Below are 14,633 nucleotides of genomic sequence, written 5' to 3'. Positions count from 1 at the left end.
CATAAGCACCATCATCACAATTTATGGGAGGCAGCAGCAAGGTCTAACCACAAAATGACGTAAACCAAGAACTTACTATAGCATAAGTAATTTTTTTATAGTAAATGTATTTGTATGTAAACACGAAAATACTAACATGATGTACCAGCACAGCATACTCTTTATAAGTCGTGTTCCATCCTAAACCACTCCATATTTTAGATATGCTCTATACAATAGTACTATCCTAAAATAAGTATGTACCTGTACAGTCAATATAATTTCAAAATCATCTTACAACACAGGAAAGTATCAATACATGAACTATAAATAAAATGCACTCCCTGTGCATTATAGAATGATGCCGTAGGTCAAAGAAAAAGTGTCTGAATGATAGGGAATACTTAAGAGTAACATTTGTAAGATGGTATGTATCTAATTTTAAGACATGACTCTGAAATGATATTAGGGTGATCTGGGATGATACCTTGGGTTATACAGTGTTCCTCCCATATTCGCAGGGGATGGGTACCAGATCCTCCCGCATATAGGTAGAACCTGTGAATAGTTGGAACCCCAATAAAAAAGCCTAAAATGTGTCTATTTGATTAGTTAAAACTCAAGAAAACCCACTAAAAATGTTTATAACTGTTTTTTTAATGGTTTTATCACAAAAAGTGCATTTTAAGATGAAATTGATAAAAAAGCAGGAATTTATGGATATTTCTCAGAAAAATACCACAAATAGGCAAAATTTTCATGAATAATGGGGGTACATGTTCTGGAGAGAAATTCATGAATATGTGAGTCCACGAATCTGGAGTCCGCGAATACAGGGGTTCACTGTATTTTTGTTTGAACTGTCAAGTTTGGTGATGAACTGTTAAAATAGGCAATTATATGCATTTTAGGGGTGTGTATAATCCACTTAAAAGTAACAGTATAGAAGAGTACTTAATGTATGGTTACTTTGAGTGTTTAGGGATGATGGTTTGGGATGTACTTAGCAGTTCTCTGGTATTATAGTAATATTTTACTAGAAATAGTGCTAAAGCAGACATATTTCACTGGGCGACACGGCTTCCTCGCCCAGAAATAGATTTTTCCTACGTCAAAATCCCTTTTTTGTTTTATCTATCAAATTAGGCAGTTATAAGCACTTTAGTTTAAGGGATATAAGGTATTTGGCAGTTATATGCCAGTTATAAGCATTTTTAGAGGGGATTTTTGCATTTCTGCAGTAGGTTCTGAAGTCCTATTCCTGCATAAAAATGAGAGGCACTGTGTATGTATGTATGTATGCACAGTGGGGCCCCATATTTGAGTTTCCAGATTTGCAGACTCACACATTTGCTGATTTCTCTCTGGAACATATCCCCCCATTATTTGCAGGAAATTTGCCTGTTTGCAGTATTTTCCTGTGAGAAATATCCACAAATTCTTGTTTTTTTCATATCAATTTCATTATAAAATGTACTTTTGGTGATGAAATATTAAAAATACCAGGTAAAATTTTTTGGATGTTTCTTGAGTTTTAACTAACAAAATAGGCTGTTTTAAGCATTTTCATAGAGGTTCCAACTATTCATAGGGGGAGGGGGTTCTGGTATGCATTCCCCGCAAATATGGGGGGACCACTGTATGTATATATATAGTGTTACCCGCCCTTATTTGTGGGGCAAGCGTACCAGACCCCCTGTGAATAACTAGAATCCGCAGATAGTAGTTGAAACACCTATAAAGGCACCTTAAAACTACCTATTTTCTTAGTTGAAACTCAAGGACAAGCCACTGAAAATTTTTATACCTGGTTTTTAAATAGTTTTGTCATAAAAAGTGCATTTTATGATGAAATAAGAAAAAAGGGAACTTGAGAATATTTCCCATACATAAATACTGCGAATACGCGAATTTCCGACGAATAATGAGTAGATATGGTCCACAGATAAATCAGCGGATGCATGCTTCTCCAAATGTCGAGAACACAAATATGGGACGTCCACTGTATAAAAACACATGTACATGACATTGTATAGCCACAACACCCTCTTTAACTTCTTCAAATCTTCATGCTTTTTTGGAAACACTTCTCACTACAAAGTTTTGAGTTCAAAGAGCATGAAATACAAAGAAATTATGATGTCCAGTAGTGGGAAATGAATCCAGGTTACCATAATTCTGACGAGGTCATGTTGACGTTGGTTGTTGAGTGAGCAAGCAACTTGAAACTTTTAGGTATTGTATGTTAGGTATGATTTCACAGAAATAATTCTCTTTAAAGAGACTACTTGGATGGGAAATGGAGTTAAACTGTCAACCTTACACTCTCCAGATGTTACCCCAATGCTACCTGATATCAAAATATTTATGACTAATTCTATTTAATCTTCTACAGATGATATACATTTTTCATGCAATCAAATTGTAAGACAATATTTGTTGTTATTGGGAATCTCACAGGGTTAAACAAATTGGGTGCATTACATTTGGAGAACATGAGTCAGTTTTTAACAAAATAAAAGAAGTGAGAATGATGATCTTGTTGAAAACACACCACTATCAATTACACTTCATATAAGAAGATCTTTTGCTACGAGTTCTTCAGTTCCATCATACATATGCAACTGCCACTTTGAAAAAGGAGAGACATTCAAAACAAAGTGTTTATTTCGACTTTATGTATCTGCTACCTCAGAATCCCCTAAAATTATTACTACGTTTCCCTTGGAGTGGAAACATGAGAAATTCAACTCAATAACATTAATGCTACAATTTCATCCACAATACTGAGACAAAGACTTAATACCTAACTAAACTAAGTGAGTGATACTGCAATACACTCTCATCTCAGCCAAATGACCAAGAAGTACAAAAACAATGTTTAATGCCTGGTGTGAAATGTGAAGATATCTTCAATGGACACATTCTAAATACTTCACAAAAAGATACTTTCCATGGAACATTTTTAATACATTATAAACCCATTAGTGAGATGATAAATCATCCTAACACTTTTCCTAATCTGGACAATTCACAGACAATGCTGAAATTACAGTAACTATTATTTCAATACTATGCTGATATACAGTCAACCGCTGAATATTCGCAGTTCGGGGTTTGTGGACTTACCTATTCACATATTTTCTAAGGAACATATATACACATTATTCATGGAAAATTCTCCGATTTACAGCACTTTTCATTAATTAGTAATGTATTTTCATATCATTTTCATGACTAAATGCATTTTTTTTATCAATCTATCTAAATATTCCATATAAGCATTTTCTATGGGGTTTTGATGTGGAAAAGGCTAATTGGAGAGGCTGCTGTGGTAGTGTTTTGCACTCGCCCCAGATTCATACCGATACCCTTTTAGAAAGGGTGAGCGAGTCAGAATATTCTGGCATGTCCAATTTAGCAGTTCTCTGGTATTTTAGCAATAATTTACCTTGGAAATAGCGCTAAAGGAGCGTATTTCACTGGGCGACACGGCTTCCTCGCCCAGAAATAGATTTTTCCTATGTCAAAATCCCTTTTTTAGAAGGGTTCCAAGTATTCGCGGATTTTTGCTATGTGTAGGGGTTGTGGTACATATCCTCCGCAAATAGTGGGGGTCGAAAGTTTGCATATTATCTCACCAAATGCTTAACATCATCATATGCTGACTAGAAGTTTGATCATTCATCATTGATCATGATTTCAAAATCAATCATCAACACACAAAGCTTGAAAGTTATCAGCTGAGTAAGGAGAGGCTACAATACCATCATGAGTAGTTACAACTACATATCTACAATAATTCTGTAAAAACACCACTGGGAACCATATCTAATGTCCCAACTTTGTAATTACCTAATATGTTTATTACACCAAAAACTTTCTAACAAAGTCGTTCTTCATAATTAAGACACTAGGCATGGTTGTCACAATATATATGTAGAAAGAGAGCATAAATGGGAATGAAACTGTATTACTTTTTTGGAAAAAAATTTCTGTCAGAACACATGTAAAAAAAAGAGCACTGTGGAAATGGAACTGTATTACTATTTCGGAAAAAATAGAAAAATTTCATCTAGGTGTTAACTTTTTAACAAACTAGTATGGAAAAACATGCAAATAAAGCATTTACAAACTCCATAGGTCAGTTAAATAAAGCAGCTAAATATTAATAAGGATACTTGGCTGATTTCACAGTTTATCAAAAGTAAAGAATTAAAAATCTAAAAGCTGAAGATTAGCAACTAAGTAAGGTACCATTTAAAACTAAGTACTATGAACTTTCAAGAATTTGCTGATACATCACTAACTTTTTCTAATTACTTCAAAATCATGGCACTCTTACAACACAAGCATTAAACTAAGAAAAGAATATGTAGTTCTAAAGGAGACATCAACAATTTCACAGGATGAGCTTCACTTTTAGGAGCGGCAGTAGGTGCACAACATCATGAAAGTTTCAGCAAATAATATCATACCAAATCCAAAATGGAAACTCACAAATACATAAATGAAGATTATTTTCAGTGGCACATATTCCTCGAGGAGGATCTATACCATGATACTGAAATTTTTAAAGCCTTACATACTCTGTTAATTTTAGCTGGTTACCTTAGCTGTCATTCAAATATATGGACGCCAAGAACAACTCTCAAGAACAATATGAAAACGTAACTTAGAATATACTTGGAAAAATTATACACATACATTAAATTTATAACAGTTCTAAAAAAAGACAACCAAACAGGCCAATGGAAAAGATGTCAGAATCTTTTAAAGATTGGCTATCACACAACCTATAGTTCTCAGTGGGCAAAATTGTAGCTACACAGTATATTAATGTAATAAATACAGAATATGCTCTGAAAAAAATTCTGGAATCTAATTCTGTATTCCAATACAGCCAGCCTTGTCTTAGTAAATAAGGTAAGGCATTGAATGAATAGGGTCACCAATAACAACAAGTTTTCTGGGCCTAACCTGTGTTGTCCCGTGAAATGTTCCTGTAACACATTTCTAAGGTATAAATATTGCTAAATTTACAAGAGAAAAAGCTATATGGTTATACCAGAGTTTCCTGGCTCGCTCACCCTTAATTAAGGGTGTCGGTATGGAAACTGGGACGTGTGAAACCACTATCAGAGGTCCCCTGCCATTTAGTCTCTTCCTTTCTCAAAATCCCCGTTCTACCGCCCGCTACTGCTACTACTAGCATCTTGCCTGGCATTCCTTTGATAGCACTGTAAACGTTTGCACGTGTTGTGTTTTTCTCAGTGAATTCTTTTCTTATTTTGGATCTACGATGTCTGACCATCAGGAATCTGCTGTATCTAAGTTGAGTACTGCAATTAATGTTTTATTTGTTTTAGGGTAGCGATGTTCTTCATAAATATGTCTATAGTTGTTATTAGCGGGAGCCTGCATGACGCTGCTCCCCGGGCAGCCATTTCGTGCATCGCTACCCGCGAGTTTGATGATATTCATGTCGACACCCAATTGGTCGTCCATATTAATTGGAGTCGCCTTTTTGGATAGATTAGCAGTTTCTCAGACATTAGATCACATTGTTTATTATTCTAACGTTATTGGTAGTTTTCTGAACGCGAGGGCATCCTAGCCTACCAGGCCAAGCCGTATGCTCTCGGAGGGTAGCCTAGATCTGGGATTCCTGTCTTCCATCCTCTTCGTTTGCCTTCCTACTAAATCGCTGGTTGGACGACGTAGTCATACTCTACTTACGTAGATTAGTCTCATAAATAAGAGACTTCCCCCAGATCTCTTACGTTGAAGGGTCTTGGCCCTTGTTTTAACCTTTACATGACGGTCCGTGAGCCCTGGTTGACCTGGCCAGATCACAGTTATAAAGGCCGATTTGGCGGGTTAGGCTAGCTGCTCAGAGCCTCCCTGGCCGACCTGATCAGAACGTTCCGATTTGCGAAGGTTAAGCCAGCCGCTCGAGAGGACTCATTGCTCCCTATCGCCTAACCTCTCCCGATCCCCTTGTGCGTCAGGAATATGCCTATTACATTTTATTTTAATTATGCTGATTATTTGTTATTTTGCGTGTAATTGCATGATACAGTAGGCCTATAGGCCCCTGTCCGATTCGGTTGGTTCACGTCTTCTCGGAGGTTGCCCCACCTGGCAGGTCGTCATGACCATCTGATTGCAAGTGGACCTCTCCTCTAGTCGACCTCCCTCCCCCTGCACCCACCTTGGTGGGGTGACGCAGCTCGCCCTACGCTACCCCGTGTAGCCGACCCGAGCCTCCCATATAGGGAGGAGGGTAGGGAGTACGGTCGGGAGATGGGTTCACCGCGTCATGCTCAGTATGGATGGTGCGGGAGGTGCCCACCCTGGCGAGCTTGGGTTGGCCACTTGGCTCGTCGGGACGGTTACTCCGCGTTCCATCGCGTTCTCGCTTTCCCTATCTGCAGCTCCCATTCCCATACCTATCCTCCCGCCCAGGTGGGACCGGGATCCCGCCTAAGATGGTATCTGTGATACAAGTAATAGTTACGATCTTTTATATGATCAAATGCAGGCCTAGGTTTACCTATTTCCCCTAATTTGTTCTCATGGAGTCGGAACCGGAATTAGAAGATAGCTTGGAGGAGGGGGAGACTGCGCTGGGAATGAACAGGAACGAATAGAGCATAGTTAGATACACGCATGTTTATTTGCTTTAAGTTTAAGGTAAATTTAACTTACCACACTTCGGGTTCGTTTACTACGGCGGGCATACTCACCCCGCTGGGTATTCAGAACCGAAGCACCATGTTATTATTCACTAGCTCCCTCCCCGAGGTTTAAACCTTCTTGTTTTTTTCTCCATCCCCACAGTAGGCTTGAGAGGCGGTCCTAATGGACTAGAAAACGCTTCTCCGGTGCCAGCGGAGTCAGGCCAGGTTCATCCTCCCCCTGCTCTGTTTGTACCAGGCCTAAACTTTTGATGTCATGACAAGAACGAATAATTAGGGCCCAGAGCTAGTGATATACAATATGTAATGAAATCCTAGTAGTAGACACGCATTCCACCGGAGGCAGCTCCGGTGACAGTAGAATTGCGATGCATGCCCCACCGGAGGCTTCTACGGTGGGTTTAAATAGTGATACTCACGTATCAATTAACTTACAGATGGTACGCTGCCTGGAGACGGCATGCACGGCCATGCTCCAAGAGCCGTGTGGGCATGTGGTTTGCCGGTCCCATGCCAGATGTGCGGTCCTGGTGGACTCCCTGCTTGTGTGGCACCCGGAGGGGTGCGAGGTTTGCTACGGTCTAGCGAGAGACCTCACTACTGAGTCGGTACGTACCACTCTCCTATTGATACAATGAGGATTACATTGAATGAGCATCATATTGATACATACTAGACTAAGTAGGTTACGATTTAGACTAGAAGGTGATGTAGCTATCTCTTACAGAACCCTCAAACCGTCAAGGATGCGGCGTTGTCAACCCAGAATATTTACAAAGATAACGGAGATGGTGGTGCAAGAATTGAGGACTCAAGGGGTAATGTTAGTAGCCTATCTGGACGATTGGCTTATCTGGGCCACAGACGTCGAACAATGCCGCAAGGCAACGGACAAAGTGATAAGTTTTCTGGAATACCTGGGATTCCAGATAAACAGAAACAAATCCCGGCTGACTCCGGCACCACGCTTCCAGTGGTTGGGAATACAATGGGATCTGGACTCATATCGATTATCAATCCTGCCGGTGAAGCGCAGGGAGATAGCGAAGGCTACAAGACAGTTCCTCAAAGGCAAACAGACGTCTCGGCGGAACCAAGAAAGAATATTAGGTTCACTCCAATTTGCTTCGATAACGGACGTCCTGTTTAAAGCCAAACTGAAGGATATAAACAGGGTTTGGCGGACCAGAGCAAACACAAAATCTCGGGACAAACTTTCCCGGATTCCGCCGATATTACGGAAGAGACTCCGTACTTGGACAGAAGTCAAGAGCCTGGCAAAATCAATACCATTGCAGTTTCTTCCGCTAACCCTGATAGTTCACACGGACGCCTCTCTCAGCGGCTGGGGAGGATACTCCTAGCACGAAAAAGTGCAAGGGTCATGGTCGCTAACCTTCCGCCAGTTGCATATCAATGTACTGGAAGCCATGGCAGTATTTCTGACCCTGAAGAAACTCTCTCCGGCGAAGAAAATCCACATCAAATTGGTATTAGACAATTCGGTGATAGTCCACTGTATAAACAGGGGAGGTTCCAAATTGAGCCACATAAATCATGTAATGATAACAATCTTCTCCCTAGCAGCAAGGAACCAGTGGCACCTGTCAGCCACTCACCTACCAGGAGTAAGGAATGTGGTGGCAGACACCCTGTCAAGGACTACTCTGCTGGAATCGGAATGGTCCTTTGACGAAAAATCTTTCAAGTGGATTTGTCAACAGGTGCCAGGGCTCCAAGTAGACCTCTTTGCCACAGAAACCAACCACAAGCTGCAATGTTATGTAGTCCCCAATCTGGACCCTTTGGCTTATGCCTCAGACGCCATGTCAGCAGACTGGAACACTTGGAAGAGGATCTACCTATTTCCGCCAATAAACTTACTATTGAAAGTCCTGAACAAACTCAGGTCTTTCAAATGGCGGATTGCGCTAGTAGCTACCAAGTGGCCCAAGAGCAATTGGTTCCCGCTACTAGTGGAGTTGGGTCTCCGCCCCCGGCGAATCCCCAATCCAAGATTGACGCAGTTAGTACAAACGCGGACTGTGTCCACTTCCTAAGGAATTCAGAATGCCCTAACTTTATAGACTTCATGAAGTTTGCAGCGCTGAAGGATGCTAACATTGATCCCCTAAACACCGTTCCTAGAATCAGATAAACGAGAATCTACACTGCATCAATATGATTCAGCAGTTAAGAAGCTAGCTACCTTTCTAAAAGACTCAAAGGTACAGACGATGACTACGAATCTGGCGGTTACATTTTTTAGAACCACATTCGAAAAAGGCCTAGCAGCTAGTACTATTACTACAACCAAATCTGCCTTAAAGAAAATATTCCAATTTGGATTCAATATTGACTTGACAGATTCGTATTTCTCATCTATCCCCAGAGCTTGTGCTAGATTAAGACCAGTGCATAGACCTCAGACAATCTCCTGGTTTGTAAATGATGTACTTAAGCTAGCTTCAGACACTGACAACGAATCATGTACTTATATAACCCTTCTCAGGAAAACATTATTCCTGGTAAGTCTGGCCTCAGGAGCCAGAATATCTGAACTGTCAGCCCTTTCCAGAGAACCAAATCACACTGATTTCCTCCCATCTGGAGAAGTTCTGATTTTACCAGACCGGAAATTCTTGGCTAAGAACGAGGATCCACAAAATAGGTGGTCCCCATGGAAGATTGTCCCACTTCCACAGGATCTATCTCTATGTCTAGTAAACACGCTGAGATCCTATCTAAACAGAACTTCTAGAAAATCCTCAGACCCTTTCTTTATTAGGGAGAACGGTGGAACCATCTCTCTAATAGCAATCAGACAACAAATTCTTTATTTTATCAAACATGCCAATCTGGAATTAATTCCGCATGTGCATGACATCCGAGCAATGGCCACCTCAGTTAATTACTTCCATCACATTAACTTTGATGATCTCAAAAAATATATGGGCTGGAAATCACAGACAATATCTAAACGCCACTACCTAAAGTCTTTAGAGGCCCTTAAATATCTGGCAGTGGCAGCAGGGAACGTAGTTTCCCCTGACACAGCCTAGCATTAGTGAAATAACTAGTCTTAATAGCCTATATCTCTCTTTAGTTCTCTCTCTCCTACCTGCCTCACTAACATTCTTAACCTTGTCTTGGTTGTTTACCTGGTTACACGATTGACCTTAGTTTCACCTGGACTGCACTTTTGATCACTCCTGATTGTACATACTGATTTGATTGTATATATATATATGTTAAAATCCTGTATTTGGGTGTTGGATGAATCTGCTCCTACCAGATTGACTGTATAATCTTATGTTTATTTAGGAACGACAGTAGATTTAAGGATATTGTTGGAATCTCTGTAAAGTTGAGAACTTTATTAAAAATACTGTAGAATTATTTATAATTTTTTACTTTTCTTTCCTGTAACTTGTTTGCACTACATTTCCAAGCTGGTGGGGCCAATTCTCTGTTACTATTTCACGGGACGACACAGGTTAGGCCCAGAAAAGGGATTTTGACAAAGGAAAAATCTATTTCTGGGCAGTGACCTGTGTCGCCCAGTGAAACCCACCCCTCTATTATCCTCACCCTAACTGGCCCGAGCTTGGGTGCTATCCACAGGAATGCCGCACTAGCGGGCGGTAGATGGCCTGGAACGGCTCCTCTGTAGAACGGGGATTTTGAGAAAGGAAGAGACTAAATGGCAGGGGACCTCTGATAGTGGTTTCACACGCCCAAGTTTCCATACCGACACCCTTAATTAAGGGTGAGCGAGCCAGGAAACTCTGGCATAACCATATAGCTTTTTCTCTTGTATATCTACCATATAGCTTTTTCTCTTGTATATTTACCTTAGAAATGAGTGCTATAGGAACATTTCACTGGGCGACACAGGTCACTGCCCAGAAATAGATTTTTCCTTTGTCAAAATCCCTTTTTTAATACACCCTTTTGTAGTCTTTTCTGTCTATTATTCCTTATGATGATGTCCCTGTTGATTCAACTTTGACAAATGAATTTTTTTAATATCTTTATATTATTATCTATATATATATATATATATATATATATATATATATATATATATAGTTATATATATATATGTATATATATATAATATATATATATATAATAATATATCTTCTTAACTATCTATCTATCGTCATCTATAATATATATATCTCTCATTCTATTATCTGATATATATGTATGTTGTATATCATATATAATATCAGCTATTATATGATCTACATATATATCTATCATATATATATATATATATATATATATATATATATATATATAGATATATAGTATTATATATATCTATATATACTTATCTATATATATATATTCTATATATCTATATATATATATATATATATATATATATATATATACTATATATATATATATATATATATATATATATATATATATATTATGTCTATATATACTATATTATATATGATGATATATATATATATTACATATATAAATGAGTAGAAAATATTTCAGAAGGTAATTGATTTTATAAAATTATATAAAAATCATCACCAACAGTCACATTCCAGTACATTATTAAGTACAAACCAACTACTTATCTGATATATAAAGCCTCCAAAATCATCATGAGGACTTACTTCAGTGTATTATACATCTCATAAAACAAGATGCAAACAAACTACCAATGAAAAATTGATACTGTAATTAGCAGAGGAAAACATAAATTTATATGAATACTATGTAAAAAAATTACTCTAATTTCTGTCATCACTTTCATGCACTTCTGACAAATATTGAAAAAGCATGCTTGAAGTGAAACTAACAGACTTCTAAAACCTTAAAAGTTTTTTCTGAGCAGCATTATAAGTTAATTAGCATGTGTAATTGACAGACTTATAACTATACATATTTAGGACAAATGCGTACCTGATTCCTCGCAGAAATCACCGTGGTACCCAGGCAGGCAGTCACATCGCACTCTACCATCAGGTCTAAGTGCACAAGACTCTTCACGACCATTGCAAGGGCACTGATTACATTGGTTTGTTGCTGTGTCACGATAATACCCAGGCTTGCATTGCTGTAACGTTCAAATACTAAATATATGAAGGACAATACGTATGCTTAAACAGAATATGCATTATAAAACATTATCAAATTGTATTTTTCTACTGCTTATATATATATATATATATATATATATTATATATATATATATATATATATATATATATCTATATATATATATATATATATATATATATATATATATATATATATATATATATAGATATATATATATATATATATATATATATATATATATATATATATATATATATATATATATATATATATATATTTATATATATATGTCCTTAGTCTTTTGGAAGTGAATGCTTCTATTCCTTAGTAACATAATAAGTGTTAAATGTGAAGAACATGGTACATTCTCTGTACTAATTCTAAGCAACATCTGGAAAACTTTGTACATTATTAGTTCAGATTATTATACTCAATAATTAAACATTGTGCCTGAAAATAAATTTACCACTGTATTCAATACAATAAATACTGAATATTCTCAAACCTAAATAATTTTTGAAAAACAACTTTACTTGGGAGTCTAGGAACTGATCTACGTGATATCTAAAAAAAACCAAGACAAATGTTTCTTTGCTTTTGTCAGCTACATAGTTTTTAATAACTCTTCCTTTGATATCCATTTATTTTACTTTACTTCAATTTTCCATATTTGGTAATCTTTAGCTCGTATTCTGCTCAGGATGTAGTCATATTGAGACTTTAGCTTTGATGAGAGTCCAGAATTTCCTGTATTTAACACTAGAACTTAACCCTTGGTAATCTGATATATTTTAGTATTAAGCCTTCAGATCACTGACTTTTTTAGCTTCAATAAAGGACATTTGATTTGACACTTCTTGATTTAAAGTTTAATGCCTGACTGGCCTTTAGTCAGGTACAGTCTATACTATGCCACTTTTTCTATACACTTTGAATGATGATTGAAAAGAAGCTTGGCTTTACAGTAAGAGGAAACTTATTTATAATTAAGATGACAAAGCTTTGGAAATAAAGGTAAATTTATTGGTATGAAACAGGTTTTTGTTAATTTAATGAATTTCATGATGTGATAAATATACTGTAGGTATTTTCCAGATAGGGTTTCACCATCTTTGTAAAATTCATTTGTTAAATGTTTAATTTTTATAACATCACATACCTCGCATGATAAACCTGAATATTCTTTTGGACACTGACACTGTTCCACTGCATATGCTCTAGGTTGTCCCGTTTGAGATGACACAGCTGTGTCCATAATGACATCTCTTAAGAATGTTGAAGTCATACGATTGCTTAATGTAGCTCGAACCAAGATTGCTTCAACAGATGACAAAGCATTCAAAAAGTCAGCTCTATAAAAGAGAGGGAACAATTAATTTTTTTATTTACCTTTTTGAGAACATCATACTCATACTATGCATATGATACAAGGGCACTATATTTTACAATGCCAATTGAAAAGTAAATGTTCAAATTACTGAATTACCAAATGTTTCATAAAATTCACAGACTTACAATTCATTTACTTATCAAATCTGTTAGAAACTCCTATTCATGGAGATTTTATGTACCTTGAAGCTGGCTGTTGATTCATTGTAAATTTTTCTTCAAAAAGAGGTACCACATATGTCTGAAGGATATTAGGTTGAAGAGGTCTGTTGTTCATCCATATGAGCTCCCTTCCACCAGAACTCCTGATTATAACATCAGGATCAGCATACTGGTTACCTCCTGACTGAGCCTGATATCTCTGAGTAATTGTTAAATTACCTGCATATGAAGGCAACCTATTTCCAGTGAACATCTGCCAGAGTAGAAAAGTAAACCTAGACAAAGAAAATTCTTTTCATACAAATGTTATAATAAAAAAACTAACATTAATTCCCTGCAGTTAAAAGATACACAATATCTGCCATAAATCCAGAATGGTATAGAAATATCAGTACCACTCACATCTTTTACAACCTATACAAAAATATATTAAATTTTACAAATAGAAACAGTCTAAATAAACAAAACATGAAGATACAGACTCTAGATTAAATTGTTTTCCTTTATTTCCACATTGTTCTCTTTTATTTCCACATGTTAAGAGAGGATGTAATCTTACCTGAGGCAAAGACCAGTAATAGGTTTCCCCATCTCTAAGAGCACCAAAGTTACTGAAGGAAATCTCATTATTGGCAACATTAATATTGAACTCTTCCTTGATGACATTTGACCGCAATCTGGAAAGTAATTTATTTACTGCAAAACCTGGTCGATAAATGCTTCATAATACAGTATTATACAGAACTTCTAAGGCATGATTACTCAATTTTTTTATCTATCAAATTTCTGTAAGTGCCAATGGTACACAGCTACTCTGTATACTACTCAAGTATAAAAAAAAATTGTCTTCTACAGTTGCTCGCTTTAACAGACCTGGAACCAACAGACATTGTATTTAACAGACAAAATCCGGCCAAGGGAAGTATAACCTATGACAATTGTTAAATTACAAAACCATAGGCTAGCTTTTGCAACAACAGGTATCTTATGAAAAATTTGTTATGTAAAGATGATGTTATTACAAATTCTGTTTCTATTTTACTTATTGTATCCATTGAAATAGTATACAAAATAACAAAGCCAATTCTTTATCAGGATTTTCCTAAACACGTTGCATAAAAGGGAAACAATGTTTTGTTTATGTTTCATCACCAACCACAAACTCCTAACAGTACGATAATGTAGGATAATTATTGTTATCTTAAAAACATCAGTACAGTGCTATCCTGCTTTTTCGCACTTCATTTTGTCGCGGATTTTTGTGGTACACATTATTCACTTTTCCATAAAGAACTCACTAATTTGTGG

The 14,633-nt window shown here is 36.9% G+C and overlaps 1 protein-coding gene across 1 annotated transcript in view; it reads right to left on the bottom strand.

Moving 5' to 3' along the window:
- LOC135219776 (basement membrane-specific heparan sulfate proteoglycan core protein-like) overlaps nucleotides 1-14,633 on the bottom strand; it is a gene marked incomplete in the record, with an annotated part of 1,285,796 nt that overhangs the window by 327,950 nt on the left and 943,213 nt on the right. Inside the window, 4 exon segments of the mRNA XM_064256828.1 lie at nucleotides 11,616-11,769; nucleotides 12,934-13,126; nucleotides 13,346-13,578; nucleotides 13,885-14,002. Of these exon segments, the coding sequence (XP_064112898.1) occupies nucleotides 11,616-11,769; nucleotides 12,934-13,126; nucleotides 13,346-13,578; nucleotides 13,885-14,002 (698 nt within the window).

Source organism: Macrobrachium nipponense, chromosome 1 (genome assembly GCF_015104395.2).
Source record: "Macrobrachium nipponense isolate FS-2020 chromosome 1, ASM1510439v2, whole genome shotgun sequence".
In the NCBI taxonomy this organism is placed as follows: Eukaryota; Metazoa; Arthropoda; class Malacostraca; order Decapoda; family Palaemonidae; genus Macrobrachium; species Macrobrachium nipponense.
Note: the sequence above shows the minus strand (reverse complement) of the source record. Positions and strands in the feature narration are given on the sequence as shown.